Source organism: Hyla sarda, chromosome 5 (assembly GCF_029499605.1).
Source record: "Hyla sarda isolate aHylSar1 chromosome 5, aHylSar1.hap1, whole genome shotgun sequence".
Taxonomy (NCBI): domain Eukaryota; kingdom Metazoa; phylum Chordata; class Amphibia; order Anura; family Hylidae; genus Hyla; species Hyla sarda.
The window spans coordinates 29,816,275-29,841,235 of NC_079193.1; the positions used below are offsets into that span (position 1 = coordinate 29,816,275).

General features: G+C 42.2%; 1 protein-coding gene across 2 annotated transcripts in view; it reads left to right on the plus strand.

Annotated features, from left to right (window-relative positions):
• The window catches only part of FAM171A1 (family with sequence similarity 171 member A1), a 130,584-nt gene that overhangs the window by 65,051 nt on the left and 40,572 nt on the right, over positions 1–24,961 (plus strand). For both annotated transcript variants that reach the window (XM_056519095.1, XM_056519096.1), the window contains exons 2-3: positions 5,843–6,070; positions 11,347–11,439. In XM_056519095.1, coding sequence (XP_056375070.1) covers positions 5,843–6,070; positions 11,347–11,439 — 321 coding nt within the window. The remainder of the gene's footprint in view (positions 1–5,842; positions 6,071–11,346; positions 11,440–24,961) is intronic.

The window sequence follows — 24,961 nt, forward strand, 5'->3', positions numbered from 1 at the left end:
CTGGACCATGAAGCAAAGGAAGAAGGTGGCCTGGTCTGATGGATCACATTCTCCATGATGTGGACTGGTGGGTGTATGTACGTCACTTACCTGGGTAATAGAGTACACCTTTATATACTGTGGAAAGAAGATGTGGGTAATGGGGCAAAGTTTTGCTGCAAACCTTGGGTCCTGACATATGGATGGATGTTACCACCTACCTCAACACTGTACTGACCAACCCCTCTTCTTGATGGCGGGATCCCCTAATAGCAGTGGACTCTTTCAGCAGGGTAATGCCCCCCCCCCCCCCCCCCCCCAGCCACTCTGTCAACATTGTTCAGGAATAAGGGACATGACAAGGTGGTAGCCTATGGGGGCTTCATCCCACAACTTACAGGACTTTTAGGATCTGTTACTGATTTCTTGGTGCCGATACCACAGGACTCCTTCAGGTGTCTCGTGGAGGCCCAGACTGTTCAGAGCTGCTTTAGTGGCAATGTTATGAAAGTGAATAACCTGCATAACCGCAAATGGAGTCCCCACAGTTTTTGTATCACGTAGCCCTAGATAATTTTGGCATTGACCTGATGAGCACCAGGGTGTAAGCATTTGTGAAAGCTTATGGGGGTCCCCATTAACCTCTTATGTGAAGCGCCTTCAGCTCCTTTTAGGCTCTTTCAGTTCACACTGGCATCTCTGTATTCCATGAGTAGAGTCACTTCAGTGAACACTTGGCATTATGTGCTGCCTAGTGGATTTCGGAAGCTCATACCAGCCTACTCCTTTTGTCGACAAGTTCAAGGCATTCTTGGCTTCCATAGACTGCGTTGGCATATCCGTTACAGGCGCTAAGCTGCTGTGGTCTTTTCTCAGTGCGTTATATTAAGGAGAGTTCAGTATGTGCATCTTCATAACTAGACCACAATCCCCGAAGCCAAAGATTGTTTCCTGCCCTAGGCCTTTATCTCAATGCCTTAGTGCAGATAGGGCAGCTTGTTGGCATTCCTCTTGGCACCCATCACATGGAGCACATAACATGCTTGCCCCTCCACCTATGCCCATCGTTGCAACCTAATTCAGGAGTGACCGAAATAAAGGAGTTTTTGTAAGAACTTTACTAACCCTCTATCCATGGGATAGGTGAAAAGTGTTTGGTCGGGATCTGACCTCTGGTTCCCCAAAGGTCCTGAAAATGAAGCGGTGGTCTGGCTCGCCCACTGCTATACCATTCTCCTCTATGTGACTGATGAAGGAGGCTGAGTACAGTGCTTGTCCAAACTCCGGCAGTCCTATAGGCTAGGTTTAAAAGGACTGACAGTGTGTGTGCCTGACCACCAAACCACTCAAACAAGGTGACACAGGACCCACTGAGTTCAGTTGTCACCTATGGGGGACAAGTGGTGTTTGTGAGTAAACCACTTTACACGAGATGCAAAAATTATATAAAAATTTCCCACCCTTGCTTAAAAGGGTTTTCCAGGGATAGAAATACAGAGCGGATTTCTTCCAAAAAGAGCACCATTGCTGTCCTCAGGTTGTGCGTGGTATCGCAGCTTGGCGCCAATCACCTTATTGGAACTGAGCTGCAGTACCACACACAAACTGAGGACAGGGATGGTGGTGTTTTTGGAAGAAATTAGCTCTGTATCCCTGGATAACCCCTTTTAAAGGAGTACTCCATCCCTAGACATCTTATCCCCTATCCAAAGAATAGGGGATAAGATGTCTGATCGTGGGAGTCCAGCAGCTGGGACTCCCATGATCTCTCTGCAGCACCTGGCATTCGTTTAGAATGCTAGGTGCCGGCGGCGGGGCTTGTTTCGTCATGGCCACACACCCTTGTGACGTCACACCACACCCCCCCAATGCAAGTCTATGGGAGGGGGCGTCACCACGCCACCTCCCATGGACATGCATTGAGGGGGCTTGGCAGTGACTTCACGAATGCCTGCTCCAAGCATTCGGAACAAAATGTTCCAAACGCTGGGGCAAAGGAGTACCCCTTTAAGTTGAGCGACATCAGAGGTGGGAATAAGACATCCTTATGAGGTCGGGTACGTTTTTTTAAATATTTTTTTTTTTTTGTTACCAGAGATGAATTCACGCTGACACCCGCTGGCTGTGGGACATTTGTAAAGCATGGATGACCAAAATTGATGTGGTTACAAAACCATCTCTGACTAGAGTCCACAAACAATGTGGTCACAGAGAATCTTTATTTCAGTATTGGCTGCATAGTATAGGGTCAAACCATGACCAACCAGGACATCCTCCCCCCCCCCCTTATCCTTTCCTGTATATAAGACCTAGACTGTGCAGGACTATGCATAGGAGTTGGTTAAAAGCAGAGTCTGTAGGAGGTATTTTGAATACATTTTCATACCCTTGGGTGTTTTCCAGCATACGTTTATGCGACATACCATGTGAGGCAATGTGATCCTTTCTGGAAGGGGGTAGGTTAGTTTGCCTAACCTAGGATTTCCCCTCACTGCTGTGTGTCACTCGACATCAATGACATTCGCACCGTGCCATCTGTGAGCCCCTCCTGAGGATTCATTCCTGGCCACAAATTATGGACCTATCCCAGCTGACATTCCTGCGCTGAGCCCTGCTGCATAACATTGTGGTGGGGCCATGACATCAAGTAGGATCCAGTGCTCGGACGTCTGCTCGATGAGTTGATCTTTCCGAAGGGTCGGATATATTTTGTTACGAATCCACAGGGCAGGTAACAATGGAAGACTTTTCCATATTGCATCCAGATTTCTTTTTTTTTAGGTTTTTCAATTGGCATCCATAGTACATGAACAAACTAAAATATGGCATGGCTACAGTCCGAAAGCTTGAAGGGGGGGGGGGGGGGGCACTTATTTGACATTACTAGTGTATAGTGTGAATTGAGCGTTTAGGCCTCACGAAAAAATTATTTGCATGAAAAATTTGCTTTCCGATGATTATTCTGCCATCTTCCCAGAACGGTAGGCTCTGAGCTGCAATGTCTCCTTTTTTAGCATTTGGTATTTGCAACAGAAAACATTATAATTTAAATTTGCAAGTCTAAGTCTGCAGTTTTCATATATATATAAATAATTGTGTGTGTGTGTGTATGTATGTGTGTGTGTGTGTATGTATAGTATATATATATATATATATATATATATATATATATATATATATATATAAATATAAATGTGTGTATGTATAATATATATGTATGTGTGTGTGTGTATAAAAAAAATTATATATATATATATATATATATATATATATACACACACACACACACACACACACACACTATATATATATATATATATATAGTGTGTGTGTATATATATATGTGTGTGTATATGTGTACATATGTATGTTTGTGTGTATATATATAATATGTGTGTGTGTATATATATATATATATATATATATATAATATGTGTGTGTGTGTGTGTATATATGTATATGTATATGTATATATATGTGTGTGTGTATATATATATATATATATATATATATATATATATATATAGTGTGTGTATAAAAAAATAAATAAATATATAAGTTCATCAAAATCAATGCAGCACTACTTAGCCAGAGATGTATGGTGCCAGCGCCTCGACCCGATCAAAGTCCGTGTAATAGAAGAAACTGGCGCTGCACTCAAATAGTAAAAATGTGAAAAATGTATTCCTTCATGTAAAACAAAAAAGCGACGTTTCTGCCCCTCAATGGAGCTTTTCTCAAGCATTATATTTTTTATTTTTTTATGTATTTTAGCAACTTGCAAGAATTGTAACAAAGATCTGTGTGTGAGGATGCATTTACCCCTTTATATACAGATAGACTGACCTTTACCAGCAGCACGGAAATGTTATCCCTCCAGATTTGCGTTTTTTTTTTTTTTTTAGATTTTTATTTGATTTAGTTTTTCTCTTCTTAAGAAATGTATTCTATTCACTCCCACCTGAATGCATTGCAACCGCTCTTGTACGTAACTCCCTAGCCTAGTGTTTTTCTAACCACGGTACCTCCAGCCATTGCAAAACTACAACTCCCAGCATGCCCTGGACAGCCAGCGGCTGTCCAGGGCATGCTGGGAGTTGTAGTTTTGCAATGGCTGGAAGCACCCTGGTTGGGAAAACTCTGACCTAGCTGACGGCTATGGTTGTTGTGTTCATGACTGAATAGCAGGCCAGAGCTTCAGTGCAGACTGACAAATCGGGAAGGAGAAAGAATACGTTTATAATACGCTTTGTATTCATCAGGGGGAGGGCAGAAAATTCACAATAATTCGCACCAAATCTAATCGACCACTGAAAAAGAAAAAAAAAAAAAAATTCTCCATCTCCGATTGCCCGGAAAAGTAGTGTAGGACACTTCTCGAATGTCCCTGGACTGTATATAGTATATAACTCTATTATCCTAGACTGGTCCTACACGACTTTCAAATCAGACCCCATGTTTTTAGAACAAATTCAAACAATTACTGTACATTCGCGCGCGCCTCTATTCGGGGGCTGTGGAAAGCTGGGTAGTCACTGCAATGGCTTGTTTTTCTTAAAGTTTAAGTAACATTTTTTTTTAATTATTTTTTTTTGGTTTTGTAGATGAAGGTGGTGGTGGTGGTGGTTGTTTTATTATTATTCTTTAAATGTTGCCGTTATTTATTTATTTGTTTTATTTTTAAAGTTTTTTCCGGAATTGCATTAGTGGTTTTAGGGATAGGCCCATTTAGGTTTGAGGGGGATCAGACTCTTGTCAGCAGGATCACCTTTATTGGACTGTGCGCCTGTACTTACACCCTCTGCCTGCCTCAAATTGAGGGGCCACCTATCCTAAGGATGGACCCTTAGTTACTTTGTCCCCCCCCCCCCCCCCAGACGCTCCATCACACAGGCGTTCGTAGATACGTAGAGATGGACAGGAAGGACATGGTATAGTAATTACCTGTTAAAGGGACCATCGTGGGGGACTCCTTCAGATAGTAGGGGGGAGTTATTTCCTTTAGTGAAGTGTGAAACAGCTGTGGCCGAAGACTCTTTAATGTTTTTCTTGGCAGTTGATTGCTGTAGGTCCATCCAGCTGGATTGTGTCCCCCGTCAGGTACCGATACCCTCACTACAACCCCAAGTCGGCCAACAGAGTTCTTAGTTCTATGTTTACAACAAAAACTTCCTTTCGTTTGCACAATATTAAAGTGGAGACAAAGTGTTAAAAAAAAATACAAAATAAAAATTTTTTTTATAAAAAATAATAAAAGTTTAATTGTGAGTGCGCATTTTCATATTTTCAATATTCCAATACTTAACACTGTTCTTTAAGCTTGCTTTTCCTCGTTTATGCTTATTTCGATTGCGCAAAATGTAATACATCCTCACAATGTGTGATTTAAATTTGCCAAGTTTTTTTTTTTTTTTTTACTTTGTGGTCTCCAAACTTTGACCCTCCAGAAATTACAAAACTACAAGCATGCTGGGAACTGTAGTTTATCAACAGCAGGAGGTCCTCAGTTTTGAGACAAAAGCCGTATGTCAATATATTTCAAATACAGTCTGATTTTTATTGTGTAATACTTTATTTCACCTGTGGTGGTGCTGTTGGGGAAATTGCTGCCAGGTTCCACCATAGATTACAGCTGATTGCTGGAGATGAATTTGTGATCACCAAAAGGGACCTTTCTGACATAATTTTCATTACTATTATTAATAATAATGAAATGTCTATGAATATAGATTGTTATATCATATAAAAAAAATAAAAAATAATTCATATATACCTGTACCTGTAATATACCTGTAAAATAAAGCTAATTTGGGGCACTTATATACCCAAAAAATCTAATTTATTTTATTTTTTTCCTTTACAGAGGTGACGTTGAAAGTCCAGGTTAGCGATGTCAGTACGCACCAGCCCCTCAGCAATGCGGTCATAGAGATATTCGCCAACCAAGTCTCTGCGGCTACTGGGACCACCGGATCAGATGGGACGGCGCTGGTCAAACTCCAGTACAAGTTGGGAAGTCAACTGATTGTCACAGCCACCAAACACGCCTATGTGCCAAACTCTGCACCCTGGAGACCCGTCCGGTTACCAGGTAGGATATGACTTGTCTTAAAAACACTTTGTATGGGTGCTGTAACCTGCACATATAAGGAGCCATGATTTGGACCCGGAGCTAAATTGGATCATGGTCCCCAATTGGGACCATTTAAGGGTGGAATCACACGTAACGGATCCGCAGCGTATGTTACACTGCCGTTCCACCGGGGACCCGGTTTGTTTTTGGCAACAGCAGGTGGCAAAATATGGGTTGGGTCACCGGCCGATCAGCAGCGTAAAATACGCTGTGGATCGGTTACGTGTGACCCTACCTTAAAAATGATGGATTGATGCTCTACCTATTAGGCAGAAAAGGCCCACGTGTGGCATTGCATGAGTTGACAACTTATGTATTGGGTAGTATGAACCAAGTCACTGAACGTACTAAACGCAATATATTGGGTTATGGTGTTGGTTAACCGCTCTACAATGAGGGATCACTTAGGTTGGGTTCACATATGTCCTTCATCCGGCATAAGTAAACTCAGCTTAGATGTCAACGCAACTGATGCCATAACTGATGACAATGTGCATCAGTTGTCATCAGTTGTATGGCATCCGGTGTACATTGTTTCCATTGCAAGCTGCGTTCCCTTGTCCGGTGCTGACCGGCGTGTCCGACCATCCGGCGTCAAAATTGATGATTGTGAACTGTCCCATTCAAATCAATGGGATCATTTCTAGGATCAGTTTCCCTCTGGCGTGCATGCACACCGGAGGGAAACTGTGCCGGGTGCCTGATATATGTGAACCCAGCCTTACATGAATCAGATGAGTAGTTGCAAGGTAATGGCTTCTTAATCTCCAGCTGCATTGTGCAGCTTTGCGCAGTGGAGGTGGGGAGCCGGCTAACCCAGCTCCCCTGCCTCCTCCATTTTGTTCATCTGGCCCTGCCCCGTCCCCTTCATTGATAGGCTAATGAATGTTGCAGGTGAGCTCTGTGTGCCCTCACCGGCGACATTCATTAGCATATTAATAAAGGGGGGGGCGGGGTGCTGCAGCAAAATTCCTATACCTTTCCTGCTCTGGACAGTTCCTGACATGGACGGAGGTGTCAACAGAGAGCACTGTGTCAGACAGAAAAGAAATAAAAATAAAAAATAAACTTCCTCTGGAGCATACAGCAGCGAAGTACTGAAAGGATTAAGATTTTTAAATAAAAGTAATTTACAAATCTGTTTAACTCTCTGGCACCATTTTTTATTTATTTATTTTTTCTTTGGGGGGGGGGAGGGGTTGTTTGTCTACATTTCTGCTGCGGCTGTGCAGTCGGATCAGATACTTTGTGCAACATACTTTTATGCCTACATGCTTTCTATAGAGTTGTGCCTAATCAATGGCACAACCCTATTAGGTCAGTAGACATCTTTTTGGTGTGGTCAGCATTTTACCTTCCAAAGCTTTACACAAGAGAGCCCCCTGTTTTTTTTTTTTTTTTTTTTTTTTTTTGTTCCCCCCCCCCCTCCGTATGTAGGACGTTTGTAATAATTTTTGTAATATTCCTTTTACCTCTTGTCTGGTGCCGTCCGATGTATCTCACCATCCGGCGTCAAAATTTAGATGCAGGATGATTGTGAACTGACCCATTCAAATGAATGGGATCAGTTCTAGGATCAGTTTCCCTCTGGCGTGCATGCACGCCAGAGGGAAACTGTGCCGGGTGCCTGATATATGTGAACCCAGCCTTACGTGAATCAGATGAGTAGTTGCAGGGTAATGGCTTCTTAATCTTCAGCTGCATTGTGCAGCTTTGCTCAGTGGAGGCAGGGAGCCGGCTAACCCAGCTCCCCTGCCTCCTCCATATTGTCCATCAGGCCCTGCCCCATATCTAGGACGATTTTATTTCTACAGTGAATAAGCTTTGATGATCAAACAGGATATTCTTTTTACCTCCTTGGCGCCATGTGCAGTACATGTACAGCGCTGGGAGCCAGTAATGAATTAAGCAGTCCATAGTCCCTGCTCCGCAATTTTGGGGCCACCCTAAATACTGACCCCAGACCTGCGAAGTAAAATTGGCCCCTAAGATAAAAACATACCAGATCTGTTACAGGAAAGTAAAGCCTTGCCCAGTATGTTCCTGACTGAGCTCACGTCGCTTCCATAGATCAGGGGTAATGATGCTAATAACAGACTCTGTTGGTGTCTTAGTCCCCTGCTATCTGGTGTCTTAGTCCCCCGCTATCTGGTGTCTGCACAAAGTGCAGGGGTTATCTCCCCCCCCATCATCACTGACTAAAGCTAAAGTCAGTCCTTGACCTGCTAGAACAGTGGCCATCGGCTGTCCGGGCATGCTGGGAGTTGTAGTTATGCAACATCTGGAGGTCCGCAGGTTGAAGACCACTGGTAAGGTAATTACATGAGGAGGAGGTTTGTTACAGTGTGTCACCCCAGTAGTAAGGAGATTACATGAGGAAGGAGGAGGTTTGTTACAGTGTGTTGCGGTGAGGCTGTTGATGAAGGGCAGATGTTATTACCATAGGGGCAGATGGCATTAACCCCTTGTGTTTGTGACACCAGGGCATGGTTAACCTCTACACAACCCAAGATATGGTGGCTGGTTCCTGGGCCAGGCGCAGGGCAAATAATCACTCCGACTCTATGTGGAAAGTTCTAGCAGCTAGAACTTTCCACATAGTGTTTATAAGCTGCTTATGATTGGAAGTGTAAATAGGTCTGCGTAGGATTTTGCTTGCTTTTGCATTTTAACAATGCAGACATATGCTGAAAAAATCTATACAGAAAAGAAACTCCTAGCTGAGGTGTTTGATTTCCCTGCAGTTACATTACTGCCATATTATGAGGCCGGTCATCCGTCTCTTCCTCTGTGCTCCGGCACATTCGGCCTCTGCTGGCATAATGCAGCCATCGGGCACAAGCGCCAGTCGCTCTTGGTTCTGTCAATTTTTCCACCTAGCACCATATTTAACTGTAAGAGCATCATTAAAGGGGTTATCCAGGAAAAAAAAAAACTTCTTTTTTTTTTTTATATATATATATATATCAACTGGCTCCAGAAAGTTAAACAGATTTGTAAATTATTTCTATTAAAAAATCTTAATCCTTTCAGTACTTATGAGCTGCTGAAGTTGAGTTGTTCTTTTCTGTCGAAGTGCTCTCTGATGACACCTGTCTCGGGAACTGTCCAGAGTAGAAGCAAATCCCTGTAGAAAACCTCTTCTACTCTGTGCAGTTCCCGAGACAAGCAGAGATGTCAGCAGAGAGCACTGTTGCCAGACAGAAAACAACAACTCAACTTCAGCAGCTGATAATTATTGAAAGGATTAAGATTTTTTAATAGAAGTAATTTACAAATCTGTTTAACTTTCTGGAGCCAGTTGATATATATAAAAAAAAAGTTTTTTCCTGGAATACCCCTTTAAGACAAATTTTATAGTTAAATGCAGTTCATTTTGGGGCAATCACTGGACGGCAGGATCTGACCACAGTGTTCTCTGTCCATGTCAGGAACTATTCAGAGCAGGAGCAAATCTCCATAGCAAACCTCTCCTCCTCTGGACAGTTCCGGACATGGACAGAGGTGTCAGCAGAGAGCAGTGTGGACAGACTGAAAAGAAATTCGAAAAGAAAAGTACTTCCTGTGGAGCATACAGCAACTGATAAATACTGGAAGGATTAAGATTTTTAAATAGAAGTAGTTTTCCACTGGAGTACCCCTTTAAGATCACAATCTACATTCCTAATTAACCTTTCAGAATATTTTTGCAGTGTAAATGGAAACTGAAGTACCCATACACACACTGGGAGAACAGGAAAAATCCATGTAGGGGTTACCTTTGGTGAGGTTTGAACCCCAGACCTCAGTGCTGCAAGGCAACAGTGCTAATGTGTGCACTAGAGTTAAAGGGGTACTCTGCTGGTGCCAAAAAGTTAAACAGATTTGTAAATTACTTCTATTTAAAAATCTTAATCTTTCCAGAACTTATCAGCTGCTATTTGCTCCACAGGAAGTTATTTTTGTTTTTGTTTTTCTGTCTGACCACAGTGCTCTTTGTTGACACCTCTGTCCAAGTCAGGAACTGTCCAGAGCAGAATAGGTTTGCTATGGGGATTTGTTTCTGCTCTGGACAGTTCCTAAAATGGACAGAGGTGTCAGCAGAGAGCACTGTGGTCAGACAGAAAGGAAATCCAAAAAGAAGTAAACTTGCTTTTGAGCAAACAGCAGCTGATTAGTACTGGAAGGATTAAGATTTTTTTTAATAGAAGTAATTTACAAATCTGTTTTAACTTTTTGGCACCAATTAATTTAAAGAAAAATGTTTTCCAGCGGAGTACCCCTTTACGTGAACCTACAGTAAATTGGCTTGTAGCGAACCTCGCAGCTCGGCTGTTGATTACTTTAGTCTGCGTAAATTAGTTCAGCTTTCCAAGGGCTCCATTTGCCTGTAAAAGGTGGATACAGACCTAGGAGACCTTAAGACTGTCATCCTGGACTTTTCCAGGTAACCAGAGCCCTTGGAAAGCTGAACTCATTTACGCAGACTAAAGTAATCAGCAGCCGAGCTGCGAGGTTCGCTACGAGCCAATTTACTGTAAGTTCGCTCATCTCTAGTGTGCACTAGAGATGAGCGAACTTACAGTAATTTCAATTCGTCACGAACTTCTCGGCTCGGCAGTTGATGTCTTATCCTGCATAAATTAGTTCAGCCTTCAGGTGCTCCGGTGGGCTTGAAAAGGTGGATACAGTCCTAGGAGACTCTTTCCTAGGACTGTATCCACCTTTTCCAGCCCACCGGAGCACCGGAAAGCTGAACTAATTTATGCAGGATAAGTCATCAACTTACGAGCCGAGAAGTTCGTGACGAATCGAATTTACTGTAAGTTCTCTCATCTCTAGTGTGCACCAATGAAAAAAAAAATAAGCCAAAAAAATTGTGCAAATGTTATGTAGTCCTGAATGGGGGCAATAATTCCTCCAGGGTGTATGGCTGTCACATGACCTAGTTACGAAGTCTAATTTACGAGGTAACCCCTTTGATGCTGTAGTAGTTGTTTCCTGGACCCTGAAGCTTACCTTACCACCGCTATATCATACTTGCCAACACCGCCGCCGACCACAAACAAGGTTGGGTTTGTGCAAGATAATGATGTGCGGCAGGGTTTTTCCTAACGTTCCATTTTCGTGTGTGACGCAAATTTTGGTGATTTGAATTGTACAGGCAGCCATTTTGAATGAACTTGGATATGAAATTTTTTTTTTTTTTTTTAAACAGTATATTCATTTTTATTTTTCACTCTCTTCCTCCTTAGTGTTTTCCTCACTAAGCCTCGGTTTGTTGCCTGAGCGGTCGGCTACCCTAATGGTCTATGATGATGTCGTCCAGATAGTCTCAGGATTTCAAGGTGGGTTAATGTCTTTCAGCATTAAGGTTATGTTCACACTGGATACACTGTGGATTTTTGTGCAGAAAATCTGCAGCATATATACAGTAACAGCACAATGGAAGAGATTAGAAATTATATTGCTTATATATGTTGCTCACTAAGGGGGAGATTTATCAAAATCTGTCCAAAGGAAACTTTGCTGAGTTGCCCATAGCAACCAATCACATCGCTTCTTTCATTTTTGAAAAGGCCTGTGAAAAATGAAAGAAGCGATCTGATTGGTTGCTATGGGCAACCTTTTCTCTGAACGGGTTTTGATGAATCCCCCCCTAAGTCTTTACAAGTGTTGTTTTTTTTTTTTTTTATGTATCTTGCTTCTGTATTTGTCTCACAAATCCCTTTGTTCTGCTGCTCACTCATTCTGACACCCACTGCTCAGAAAGGGCTGTGTCCGAGGCAAGCACCGAGCCTGCCCTCATTCACCATGCATTTACTTCCTCCCTGATTTTGCTGTGCTGGGTCTCTTCATCCAATCACTGCAGGCTTATCTGTAACCCCTTCCTTTCTGTTGTCATGCTCCAGTCTAACAGGACAGGAGTGAGCACAGAGGAGGAGTTCTATTCCCGCTCTCACTTCCTGGACTTTTTCCCAGCCTGTGTTTCAATTGGGACAAAAATGATGCTGCAGCCAAAAAGGATTATGTTCTGGATGGTATGGGGACCTCTAGTGTTTTATTTTTATTTATTTTTTTAGAAGCTATGATTTCCATAAAAAGCAGATAACAAACATTTTTTTTATGAAGTATATTAGAAAGGTTAATGTTTTGCCAAGATGTACAACATATAAAACATTTTTTGCTTCTCACAGCGCCCATTTAAAGTGGTTATCAAAAATTAGAAAAGCAGAACTCATTTCTTCAAGAAGTAGCACCACACCTGTCCTCAGGTTGCTTGTGGTATTGCAGCTCAGTTCTATTGAAGTGAAAGGAGCCAAGTTGTAATACCACACCCAACCTGAGGACAGGGGTGGTGTGCTCTGATCATATGGGGCGCCCCTTCTATAACGTCCTTATGCGTATGGACAGAGGTTGTCTTCATGTAACAACTCTATAAAAGAGAATCAGTCAGTCATACCGTATATAAATTACTTCTTCAGAACTAGAGATCAGCGAATTTACAGTAAAATCGATTCGTCACGAACTTCTCGGCTCGGCAGTTGATGACTTATCCTGCATAAATTAGTTCAGCTCTCCGGTGCTCCGGTGGGCTGGAAAAGGTGGATACAGTCCTAGGAAAGAGTCTCCTAGGACTGTATCCAACTTTTCCAGCCCACGGGAGCACTGGAAAGCTGAACTAATTTATGCAGGAAAAGTCATCAACTGCCGAGCCGAGAAGTTCGGGACGAATCGAATTTACTGTAAATTCGCTCATCTCTATTCAGAACCCCAGAATCAGGTGCTGATGGTACTAGGACAGTGGTCTAGTAGTCTTCAACCTGCGGAACTCCAAATGTTGCAAAACTACAACTCCCAGCATGCCCGGACAGCCGTTGGCTGTCCGGGCATGCTGGGAGTTGTAGTTTTGCAACATCTGGAGGTCCGCAGGTTGAAGACCACTGCCCTAGGATAAAAGGCACCACATGGTTTAGACCACTGCTTATTAGTGCCAAAAGGAGTCTCGGCCATGTGGTGCCTCCTGTCACCCCCCACCATTAAAATGATGCTCCCTGTCCGGTCAGCCAAAAGGACGACAAATTACAAATGGTGGCCACTTTCTGACTGCGTTTACACAGGTGTTAGCCGGGTCTTGAGAAACCTCTTAGTGTATTTTACAGACTTTACAGATCCCTTTTTTTTTTTTATTTAATTTTATTTTTTTTTTTTTAAACAAAATTTTATTTGACTTATTATTGAGATTACACATGAGACTGTGGCTGTGCCGTGTGTATGGAGCCAGTGCAGTACTGCAAAAGCCAAAAATTATATGAATTTCCAAGAAAGACCACCCTCCATAGGACATAAGACATAATTGGCAAAAACACCGGTTTAGTGGGGCTGGACCAACGTTTATGTAATGCAGTGTTTGCCAACCGGTGTGCCTCCAGCTGTTGCAAAACTGCATCTCCCAGGATGGCCCGGACAGCTGAAGGCTGTCCCCAGGCATGCTTGGAGTTGTAGTTTTGCAACAGCTGTTGGGAAACACTGATCGAATGTGTGTGGCAAATAGAGATGAGCGAATTTACAGTAAATTCGATTCGTCACGAACTTCTCGGCTCGGCAGTTGATGACTTATCCTGCATAAATTAGTTCAGCTTTCTGGTGCTCTGGTGGGCTGGAAAAGGTGGATACAGTCCTAGGAGACTCTTTCCTAGGAATGTATCCACCTTTTCCAGCCCACCGGAGCACCGGAAAGCTGAACTAATTTATGCAGGATAAGTCATCAACTGCCGAGCCGAGAAGTTTGTGACGAATCGAATTTACTGTAAGTTCGCTCATCTCTAGTGGCAAACTTTGGAGCTTTTGCTATGTATAATTTGGCCCATACAGTATGATAAACCAATCATGTCCGATTGACTTCTGGCTTTATGGCATAGTCGCCTTTCTTATTACAAGTCAATCCCACAGAAAAAAGGCATATGACGATCAGAACCCAAACTATTAGGGCACATGTCTGACAACTGGGTGACTATACACTGCTCAAAAAATATAAAGGGAACACTTAACACAATGTAACTCCAAGTCAATGACACTTCTGTGAAATCCCACTGTCCACTCAGGAAGAAACACTGATTGACAATCAATTTCACATGCTGTTGTACAAATGGAACCGACAACAGGTGGAAATTATAGGCAATTAGCAAGGCACCACCAATAAAGGAGTGGTTCTGCAGGTGGGGACCACAGACCACTTCTCAGTTCCTATGCTTCCTGGCTGATGTTTTGGTCACTTTTCAATGCTGGGGGTGCTTTCACTCTAGTGTTAGCATGAGACGGAGTCTACAACCAACCCAAGTGGCTCAGGTAGTGCAGCTCATCCAGGATGGCACATCAATGCGAGCTGTGGCAAGGTTTGCTGTGTCTGTCAGCATAGTGTCCAGAGCATGGAGGCGCTACCAGGAGACTGGCCAGTACATCAGGAGACGTGGAGGAGGCCGTAGGAGGGCAACAACCCAGCAGCAGGGCCGCTACCTCTGCCTTTATGCAGGAGGAGCAGGAGGAGCACTGCCAGAGCCCTGCAAAATGACCTCCAGCAGGCCACAAATGTGCATGTGTCCACTCAAACTGTGCTCTTCACAGATGAAAGCAGGTTCACACTGAGCACATGTGACAGATGTGACAGAGTCTGGAGATGCTGCGGAGAACGTTCTGCTGCCTGCAACATCCTCCAGCATGACCGGTTTGGCGGTGGGTCAGTAATGGTGTGGCGTGGCATTTCTTTGGGGGGGACGCACAGCCCTCCATGTTCTTGCCAGAGGTAGCCTGACTGCCATTAGGTACCGAGATGAGATCCTCAGACCCCTTGTGAGACCATATGCTGGTGCTGTTGGCCCTGGGTTCCTCCTAATGCAAGACAATGCTAGACCTCATGTGGCTGGAGTGTATCAGCAGTTCCTGCAAGAGGAAGGCAGTGATGCTATGGACTGGCCGCCCGTTCCCCAGACCTGAATCCGATTGAGCACATCTGGGACATCATGTCTCGCTCCATCCACCAACGCCACGTTGCACCACAGACTGTCCAGGAGTTGGCAGATGCTTTAGTCCAGGTCTGGGAGGACATCCCTCAGGAGACCATCCGCCACCTCATCAGGATCATGCCCAGGCGTTGTAGGGAGGTCATACGGGCACGTGGAGGCCACACACAGTACTGAGCCTCATTGGGACTTGTTTTAAGGACATTACATACAGTTGGATCGGCCTGTAGTGGGGTTTTCCACTGTGATTTTGAGTGTGACTCCATATCCAGACCTCCATGGGTTGATACATTTGATTTCCATTGATAATTTTTGTGTGATTTTGTTGTCACATTCAACTATGTAAAGAGGAAAGTATTTCATACGATTAGTTCATTCATTCAGATCTAGGATGTGTTATCTTAGTGTTCCCTTTATTGTTTTGAGCAGTAAATGTGGTCTGTTACTAAGGGCAACTATGGGGGAGATTTATCAAGACCTGTCCAGAGGAAAAGTTGCTGAGTTGCCCATAGCAACCAATCAGATCACTTATTTCATTTTGCAGAGGACTTGTTGAAAATGAAAGTAGCGATCTGATTGGTTGCTATGGGCAACACAGCAACGTTTCCTCTGGACAGGTTTTGATAAATCTCCCCCTAAGGGTCTATTCACACGTACACTATCCTGTGCAGATTTGATGCGCAGGATTTTATGCTGCAGATTTCAGTGTAAACTAAATTAATGAACACAACATCAAACCTGCGGAGGATACTGTACGTGTGAATATACCCTTAAAAAAATTGGTCAGATGGGTACAGATAGGGATAGGTTTACACTGCGCTTTTTTCCCCCCTCCTGTTCAACGTATGTATTTTTTTGGAAAAAACTTTTTTTTACAGATTCTAAAGAATGGATGCTGTTGTTTGCCGACCATTTCCCTATGACTAATATATTATTTATTAAAAAAAAACACTGGACTGTAAAGTATATTTTAGGTGTATACAATAACATTATTTAAAAAAATAAATAAATAAAATAATGTGTCTAACATTATACGTTAGTCTGGATTTCTTTTTTTGTTGGGCATATACATAAATTTAACTAACATTATAAAAAATAAAAAAAAACTCTGTATTAATTTTTTTTTTTTTTTGCGGTGAATACAATAACATTACTAACATTATTAAAAAATAAATAAAAGAAACAAACTGTAGGATATACTTATATACTTTTTTTTTAGGCATATTCAACAATTTGGCTGACCACTTTTATGTATGCAGAAAATGTTGAGACTATAAGGGTAGGTTCAGACTACGGAATCTTTGGCGGAAATATTCCAGCTGGAGTTGTTGGCGGTCCCCATAGACTACAGTGTGTTCCACCGAAAGAATGACGGAGATCGTACTTTCGCCGGAGGAATTTCCATCGCTTAAAGTCTGTCATGTGCTCTGTACATCAATGAACTCTGCTGCATCGGAATTTACAAAAGGAATTTTAAAGCCAAATTCCACGCGGTCTCCATTGACTGCACTGACGCATTTCCGAAAGGATTCCACCAAAAGAATGGACATGTTGAGAGTCCAGAATTTGAATTTCCATGGCAGAATTTTCCACCGTGGAAATTCGCTGTGTGCACAATGCAGCAGAATGTCAATGAAAGCATTGGAAGGCTGCTGTGCCGGAATTTCCAAGTGGAAACTCTGCCGCTTGAATAGGCATCTGGAAGTGTATTGGTGCCCATTGTGCACGGGGAATAAGATTAGTTCTTGTGAGTCCTTTTTTATAGTTTATTTTGTGGTCAAGTGAACTGGGAGTTTATGACGGCAGGGACGGCCTCTGCATGATCCCAACAATCACGTATAATCATGACATAAGGGGGGCCGCCCCTTAGATCACTGTTACAAATATACAAAGTTCTGATGTCTTGGATGACCATGTTAGGGATCATATTTCCTAAATAAATTTAGACTTTGAAGAGCGATACGATCTTTGTGTTCACAACCCAGTTCTCTGCAATATGCTTATTTGTGTAACAGGATTTGGTTTTCCAAATTATCATTTCAAATACCTCCAACAGATTTATTAAATATGCAGTTTTTTTTTTTTCACTTAAAGGGGTACTCCATTGGAAAACATTTATTTTTAAATCAACTGGTGTCAGAAAGTTAAACAGATTTGTAAATTACTTCTATTAAAAAATCTTTATTCTTCCCGTACTTTTTAGCAGCTGTATACTACAAAGGAAGTTATTTTCTTTTTGAATTTCTTTTTTGTGTTGTCCACAGTGCTCTCTGCTGACACCTCTGTCCGTGTCAGGAACTGTACAGAGCAGGAGAGGTTTGCTATGGGGATTTTCTCCTGCTCTGGACAGTTCCTGACATGGACAGAGGAGTCAGCAGAGAGCACTGTGGTTGCTGCTAAAAAAGTACAGGAAGAATTACGATTTTTTAATAGAAGTAATTTACAAATCTGTTTAATTTTCTGGCACCAGTTGTTTAAAAAAAAAAAAATGTTTTCCACCAGAGTACCCCTTAATTTAAGTTTAATCTTAGGAAAAAGTGAAAGTCAAAAGTTAAAAAGAAAAAACAAAAATGCCCAAGTGTTTACAGTGTTGTAGTAGAGCAGACTCCTCATTCCATCTGGGCTCCCAGAATGAACGGCTTGTAACAAAAACCCAGCAGAATTTAGAATTTTTATCTGAACAACGACAAAGGAAAAGTGTAACTCTAGATCTGTACAAGATAAGTAATGGACAGTTGGTCAGATTCTTATATAGATTTTGGCTGTGGAATAATATAAATGGTTAAGGAGAGAAATGTAGGAGATAGGTAGGTAGTTATATATGAGGTAGGTAGCGGGATAGATATTAGATACAGATTTCCCACTCTAAGGCTGCTTTTTACACTATAAAATGTATCCATTTTAAAGATCAGTTCAATGTTCCGTTATAAAAAAAAACAAAACTGAAAATCGGCCGTTAGAAAATCCCATTATAGTCTATGGGATTTTTACATTATCAGTTTTAACCCATTATTAAAGGGGTATTCCAGGCCAAAACGTTTTCTTATATATCAACTGGCTCCGGAAAGTTAAACAGATTTGTAAATTACTTTGATAAAAAAATCTTAATCCTTTAAATAGTTATTAACTTCTGAAGTTGAGTTGTTGTTTTCTGTCTAACTGCTCTCTGATGACTCACGTCCCGGGAGCTGTGCAGTTTCTATGGGGATATTCTCCCATCATGCACAGCTCCCGGGACGTGACATCATCATTGAGCAGTTAGACAGAAAACTTCAGAAGCTAATAACTATTGGAAGGATCAAGAATTTTTAATAGAAGTAATTTACAAATCTGTTTAACTTTCCGGAGCCAGTTGATATATATAAAAAAAAGTTTTTGCCTGGAATACCCCTTTAATAACGGACATTATTTTGTGATGGATGAATGAACGGAAGAAATGGTGTATGCACTATTTCTCCCGTTACTATTAGAGATGAGTGAACTTACAGTAAATTCGATTTGTCACAAACTTCTCGGCTCGGCAGTTGATGACTTATCCTGCATAAATTAGTTCAGCTTTCAGGTGCTCCGGTGGGCTGGAAAAGGTGGATACAGTCCTAGGAAAGAGTCTCCTAGGACTGTATCCACCTTTTCCAGCCCACCAGAGCACCTGAAAGCTGAACTAATTTATGCAGGATAAGTCATCAACTGCCGAGCCGAGAAGTTTGTGACGAATTGAATTTACTGGAAGTTCGCTCATCTCTAGTTTCTATCTTCCGTCACAAAATAACGTCCGCTTTTAATAACGGGCTATAACGGGTTAAAACAGATAATGTAAAAATCCCATAGACTATAATGGGATTTTCTAACGGACGATTTTCTAACGGAACGTTGAATGGATCTTTAAAACGGATACATTTTATAATGTGAAAGCAGCCTAAGGGGGAGATTTATCAAAAACCCATGCAGAGATTTTTGACAAGGCCTCTGCAAAATGAAAGAAGCGATTTGATTGGTTGCTACGGGCAACTAGGCAACCTTTCCTCTGCGCAGGTTTTGCTAAATCTCCCCCTAAATTCTTCTGCCTAATGTGAACAGTCCTGTGCCGAGCTGACATTGTTCCACTTGATGGGATAACCACGTGCCCGTTTGTGAAGCGTTTCAGCACTTTGCTGTAGCTGTCTCTGAGCCTTTTGGCTGCCGTACATCTGGACTCTGTTCCCTAGAAGTTATTTTGAGGTCAGTGCAAAAATAAAACTTTAGCTTTTTACCATGCATAACCTTCTGCTAGTGACGAGCGAGAAAAAGGAGCATACGAGTCTCCCTGGGGAAATATCACGGGTCTGATGGGAACAAAACTTGTCTTTGTGATAAGTGCCCTGTGCATTGTGGGTTGTGGATGACCTACTCGATGCCTCATGTGACACGCGGGTTCACTTATTAAATCATCATGTGAATAGTGTTATGTATGCAATAGTTTTGTTTTTTGTAAAAATTTGTAGAACGTTCCATAGTGCTGAATTTTTGCAAACAACTATTTTTTTTTCTACTCTGTTCATGGGTAAAGTTAAAGAGGCTTTCCGGAAAAGCCCCATAGTTAAAGGGGTACTCTGCCCCTAGACATCTTATCTCCTTTCCAAAGGATAGGGGGATCAGATGTCTGATCGTGGGGGTCCTGCCGCTGGGGACCCCTGCAGTCAACCTGCTGCACCCCGCGTTCCTTTGGGGCCGTGACGTCATGACTAGAGTTGAGCGAACTTGCACTAAATTGGCTCGTAGGGAACCTCGCAGCTCGGCTGTTGATTACTTTAGTCTGCGTAAATTAGTTCAGCTTTCCAAGGGCTCCAGTTGCCTGGAAAAGGTGGATACAGACCTAGGAGACCTAAGACTGTCATCCCAGACTTTTCCAGGCAACCAGAGCCTTTGGAAAGCTGAACTAATTTACGCAGACTAAAGTAATCAACAGCCGAGCTGCGAGGTTCACTACGAGTCAATTTAGTGTAAGTTCGCTCAACTCTACTCATGACGTCACGGCCATGCCCCCTCAATACAAGTCTATGGGAGGGGGCGTGACGGATGTCACGCCCCCTCCCATAGACTTGCATTGAGGGGGTGTGGCCGTGACTTCACGACCCTCCGCCCCGCATTGCCAGTTATCCAGCACGAAGTTCGCTCTGTGCACCAGATGTCTGGGGTCCCGCCGCAGACATCTGATCACCAATCCTTTGGATAGGGGATAAAATGTCTAGGAACGGAGTACACCTTTAACCCCTTGCCTCCCCATGCTTTAAAACCGCAAGCACTAGCACACTTACCTCACCCGCTCTCCCGGCGCGGCATCTGTCATATCTTCCGGTCACTGCTCCCGTTTTCTTCTTTCGGTACCTTTTCTGCTCTGTGATCGGCGGGAAACAGTGGGGGAACAGGGGAGGTAAGTATGCTGGTATCTTTGTGGGAAAAGATTCAGCATAACTTGTTCTTTATTAAATGAAGTCTTTGATCCTTCCATGCTTAGGAGTCCAGTGGGCGGTACTATCATTAAGATACATTTTCCACTGGACTCCTAGGCACAGAAAGATCAGGGATTTTAATCAATAAGTTTATAATTTGTACAGAATCTTTTCTATATTCACCTGTCCGGTAACCCGCTGCGGCCTACCCGATAATACCCATTTCCCGCTGATCGACACTACCCTGTGCTTTCGTCTCCACACACAGGAAATGCTCGACCAGTCATTGATCATAGCGGTCACCCACTTAAACTAGTGATTGGCTTTTCAAAAAAGACCCATGGGACACATTTATTATAGATGTGTGTGAGGGGGACAAAAATGATATATACACATTCTGTAGAGAGAGGGTGTGGAGTCTCATCACTGAAGTTTATCTAATTAGGCAGCTGGAGTTAACCCAGGTGAACTGATTAGTGGGTTGAGGGTCAGTTCACACTATGTGCAGTTGTGATGCATTTTTATTCTTATTCAGTGTGCATTTTTAGAGAAATGTTGTGTTCACGCATCAGATTTTTACAGCATTTGTCACTCATTTTTACAACAGTTTGGCTGTTTTTGTTGCTGCGATATACTTATATTTTTGTGGTGATTTTTCAAAATTGAGATGAGCATAATTTTGTGAAAATCGGGGTAAAAAAAACTGCAGTGTGTGAACAGTCTCATGGGAGGTGTAGAACTACTATGCATCCTGGTCCCATAGAGATGGCAGCAGTAGTATACAGATAGAGCTGGAGGGGGGAGGGTATATCTACTACTTATTTCTTGATCCCATAGAGAGAGAGTAGCAGCAGGATACAGATAGGGCTGGAGGGGAGGTGTATAACTACTATATATATACTGTACCCATAGAGATAGCAGCAGCAGTATGCAGATAGAGCTGGTGGGGCTTAACTACATATCCTGATCCCATAGAGATAGCAGCAGCAGCAGTAGTATACAGATACAGAAGCATACAATAGTCAGCTGACCCATGACGGACCACATCCTCTGCCACATTGAAGGGGATATCCAGAATAAGAAAAACATAGCTGCTTTCTTCCAAAACAACGCCACACCTGTCCTCATGACGGGTGCGGTATATCAACCCACCTCCATTTATTTTGGTGGTACTGAACTGCAATACCACACACAACCTGCGGACAAGTGTGGCTATGTTTCTGGAAGAAAGCAGCTAGGTTTTACTAGTCCTGGAGAAACCCTTTAAAGAGGTACTCCAGGGGAAACCATTTATTTTTTTTTAATCAACTGGTGCCAGAAAGTTAAACAGATTTTGTAAATTACTTCTATTAAAATATCTTTATCCTTCCAGTACTTTTTAGCAGCTGTATACTACAGAGGAAATTATTTTCTTTTTTAATTTTGTGTTGTCCACAGAGCTCTGCTGATACCTGATGCCCGTATCAGGAACTGTCCAGAGCAGGAGAAAAATCCCCATAGCAAACCTATGCTGCTCTGGACAGTTCCTGACACTGACAGAGGTGTCAGCAGAGAGCACTGTGGACAAGACAAAAAAGAAATTCAAAGAATTTCCTCTATAGCATACAGCTGCTAATAAGTACTGGAAGGATAACAATTTTTTAATAGAAGTAATTAACAAATCTGAAGTTAGGAGAGTAGGAATTCAGCTCACCTGATTCAACACGTGCACGGCCAACCCTTAGAATTCAAAGCGGAGAATTCTTCTATGGTCTCCGCTTTTCATTAACAAATCTGTTTAACTTTCTGGCACCAGTTCATTTAAAGAAAAACGTTTTCCACCGGTTTACACCTTTTAAACCCTGATTTTCTGTGATTTAGACTGGTGACCACATGACCCACTTACAGTAATGAAACAGATAGATGCTGCTGTGCTGGAATAAAACAGATAGCGCTGTAGGACTATTGATGGTGAGTGCTTCTTTAAATAGTTAAATGGGCACTATTGCTATTTAGATGGTTTCTAAAATGTGTGTGTGTGTGTGTGTGTTTGTGTGTTTGTTCCCATTACCCCCGGCCAGCAGTCACCTAGTCAGACCTGCACCAATTTCCTGGGAAGTTTGTAGCTGTTTGACCTAGAAGGGCTCGTATAGTGTTTTATACTAATGAGAACCACATGGATTATACTCGGAGCATGTAAATACATGGTGCCCGTGACGGGCTTTTTTTTTTTTTTAACCAGATTTTTGTAATAAAAGTGCGTGGTCCAGCTGTACCATTTGAAGGGTGTTATAAGGTATTCATTCGGAGGAGACGATTAGAAGTAGTCTGGGAAAGCTGCCTGCTACTTAGTGCTGATGTGTTCTGCAGACTAAAAGTCTGTCCCAGATATACACATTGTGTTGCGGCACATTTAATCGCCCGGGCATTTTGTTGCAGTGGTTAAAGGGGTATTCCAGGAAAAAACTTTTTTATATAGATCAACTGGCTCCAGAAAGTTAAACAGATTTGTAAATTACTTCTATTAAAAAATCTTAATCCTTTCACTACTTATGAGCTTCTGAAGTTAAGGTTGTTCTTTTCTGTCTAAATCCTCTCTGATGACACCTGTCTCGGGAACCGCCCAGTTTAGAAGTAAACCCCCATAGCAAACCTCTTCTAAACTGGGCGTGTCATCAGAGAGGATTTAGACAGAAAAGAACAACCTTCACTTCAGAAGCTCATAAGTACTGAAAGGATTAAGATTTTTTTATAAAAGTAATTTACAAATCTGTTTAACTTTCTGGAGCCAGTTGATGTATAAAAGTTTTTTTTCTTGGAATACCCCTTTAAGTCTGCTCAACACCGTATGGGCAATAGATTTTTATGAGAATTTTTTTTATTATTTAAAGGGGTACTCCGGTGTAAAACTTTTTTTTTTTTTTCTTTTAAATCAACTGGTGCCAGAAAGTTAAACAGATTTGTAAATGACTTCTATTAAAAAATCTTAATCCTTCCGGTACTTATTAGCTGCTGAATACTACAGAGGAAATTATTTTATTTTTGGAACACAGAGCTCTCTGCTGACATCATGACCACAGTGCTCTCTGCTGACATCTCTGTCCATTTTAGGAACTGTCCAGAGCAGCATATGTTTGCTATGGGGATTTTCTCCTACTCTGGACAGTCCCTAAAATGGACAGAGATGTCAGCAGAGAGCTCTGTGTTCCAAAAAGAAAACCATTTGCTCTGTAGTATTCAGCAGCTAATAAGTACTGGAAGGATTAAGATTTTTTAATAGAATTAATTTACAAATCTGTTTAACTTTCTGGCACCAGTTGATTTAAAATAAAAAGTTTTCCACCAGAGTACCCCTTTAACCCTACAAAATCTATTTCAAGAGCTCAAATATTTGGTCCCTTATAACTTAGAATCGACCATAAACCCCATTTGGTAGAAACGACGAGCGTGACCGGAATGAGATCATTTATTTGCCTTTTTCCTCGTCTTCTTGGCATCGGCTTTATGGTCATAAATAAGCGGTTTGTGGTTTTGATTCCCCAGACGCGGAACTTTGTTGATTTGTACAGGTGGACCACAGACCGTGCTATTGCTGGGATTACGTATGTCAGTGTTTCCCAACCAGGGTACCTCCAGCTGTTGCAAAACTACAATTCCCAGCATGCCCAGACAGCCGAAGGCTGTCTGGGCATGCTGGGAGTTGTAGTTTAGCAACAGCTGGAGGCACCCTGATTGGTAAACACTGACCTACATCCATGCAAAGTATGTCTGCTGCCCTAGGCTTTGTGTATAAAAAGTGGCACTTAGCAGGCAAATAACCCTTTCACTACCTGAAGTTTCGGGTCTCGTTTTACACCAGAAAGAAAAATTTAAATTTAAATGATATAAAAATAATCCTAATTTAGAAAAGGAAACTCCCGGCACATTGGGAAGATACTACCAATCACTGTACGAGAATATGCACTTACATACAATTTCGCACTAAAGCTCGACTGTGACAAAAAATGCTTAGGCCACGCTATACGACACAGAGATGCGCCAAACCTGCTAAAAATTCAAAGTTCAAGCGTTCGTAAGTGTCACGAATGTCTTTATCCACGCGCAAATTTGTTCACAAAATCTAATCCAGTAAAGAGAAGAGAAATCTTTACAGTTAAAGGGGTATTCCAGGAAAACATTTTAAACATTTAAACAGATTTGTAAATTACTTCTATTAAAAAATCTTAATACTTTCAATAATTATCAGCTGCTGAAGTTGAGTTGTTGTTGTTGTTGTTTTCTGTCTGGCAACAGTGCTCTCTGCTGACATCTCTGCTTGTCTTGGGAACTGCACAGAGTAGAAAAGGCTTGCTATGGGGATTTGCTTCTAAACTGGGCGGTTCCCGAGACTCGTGTCATCAGAGAGCACTTAGACAGAAAAGAGCAACTCCACTTCAGCAGCT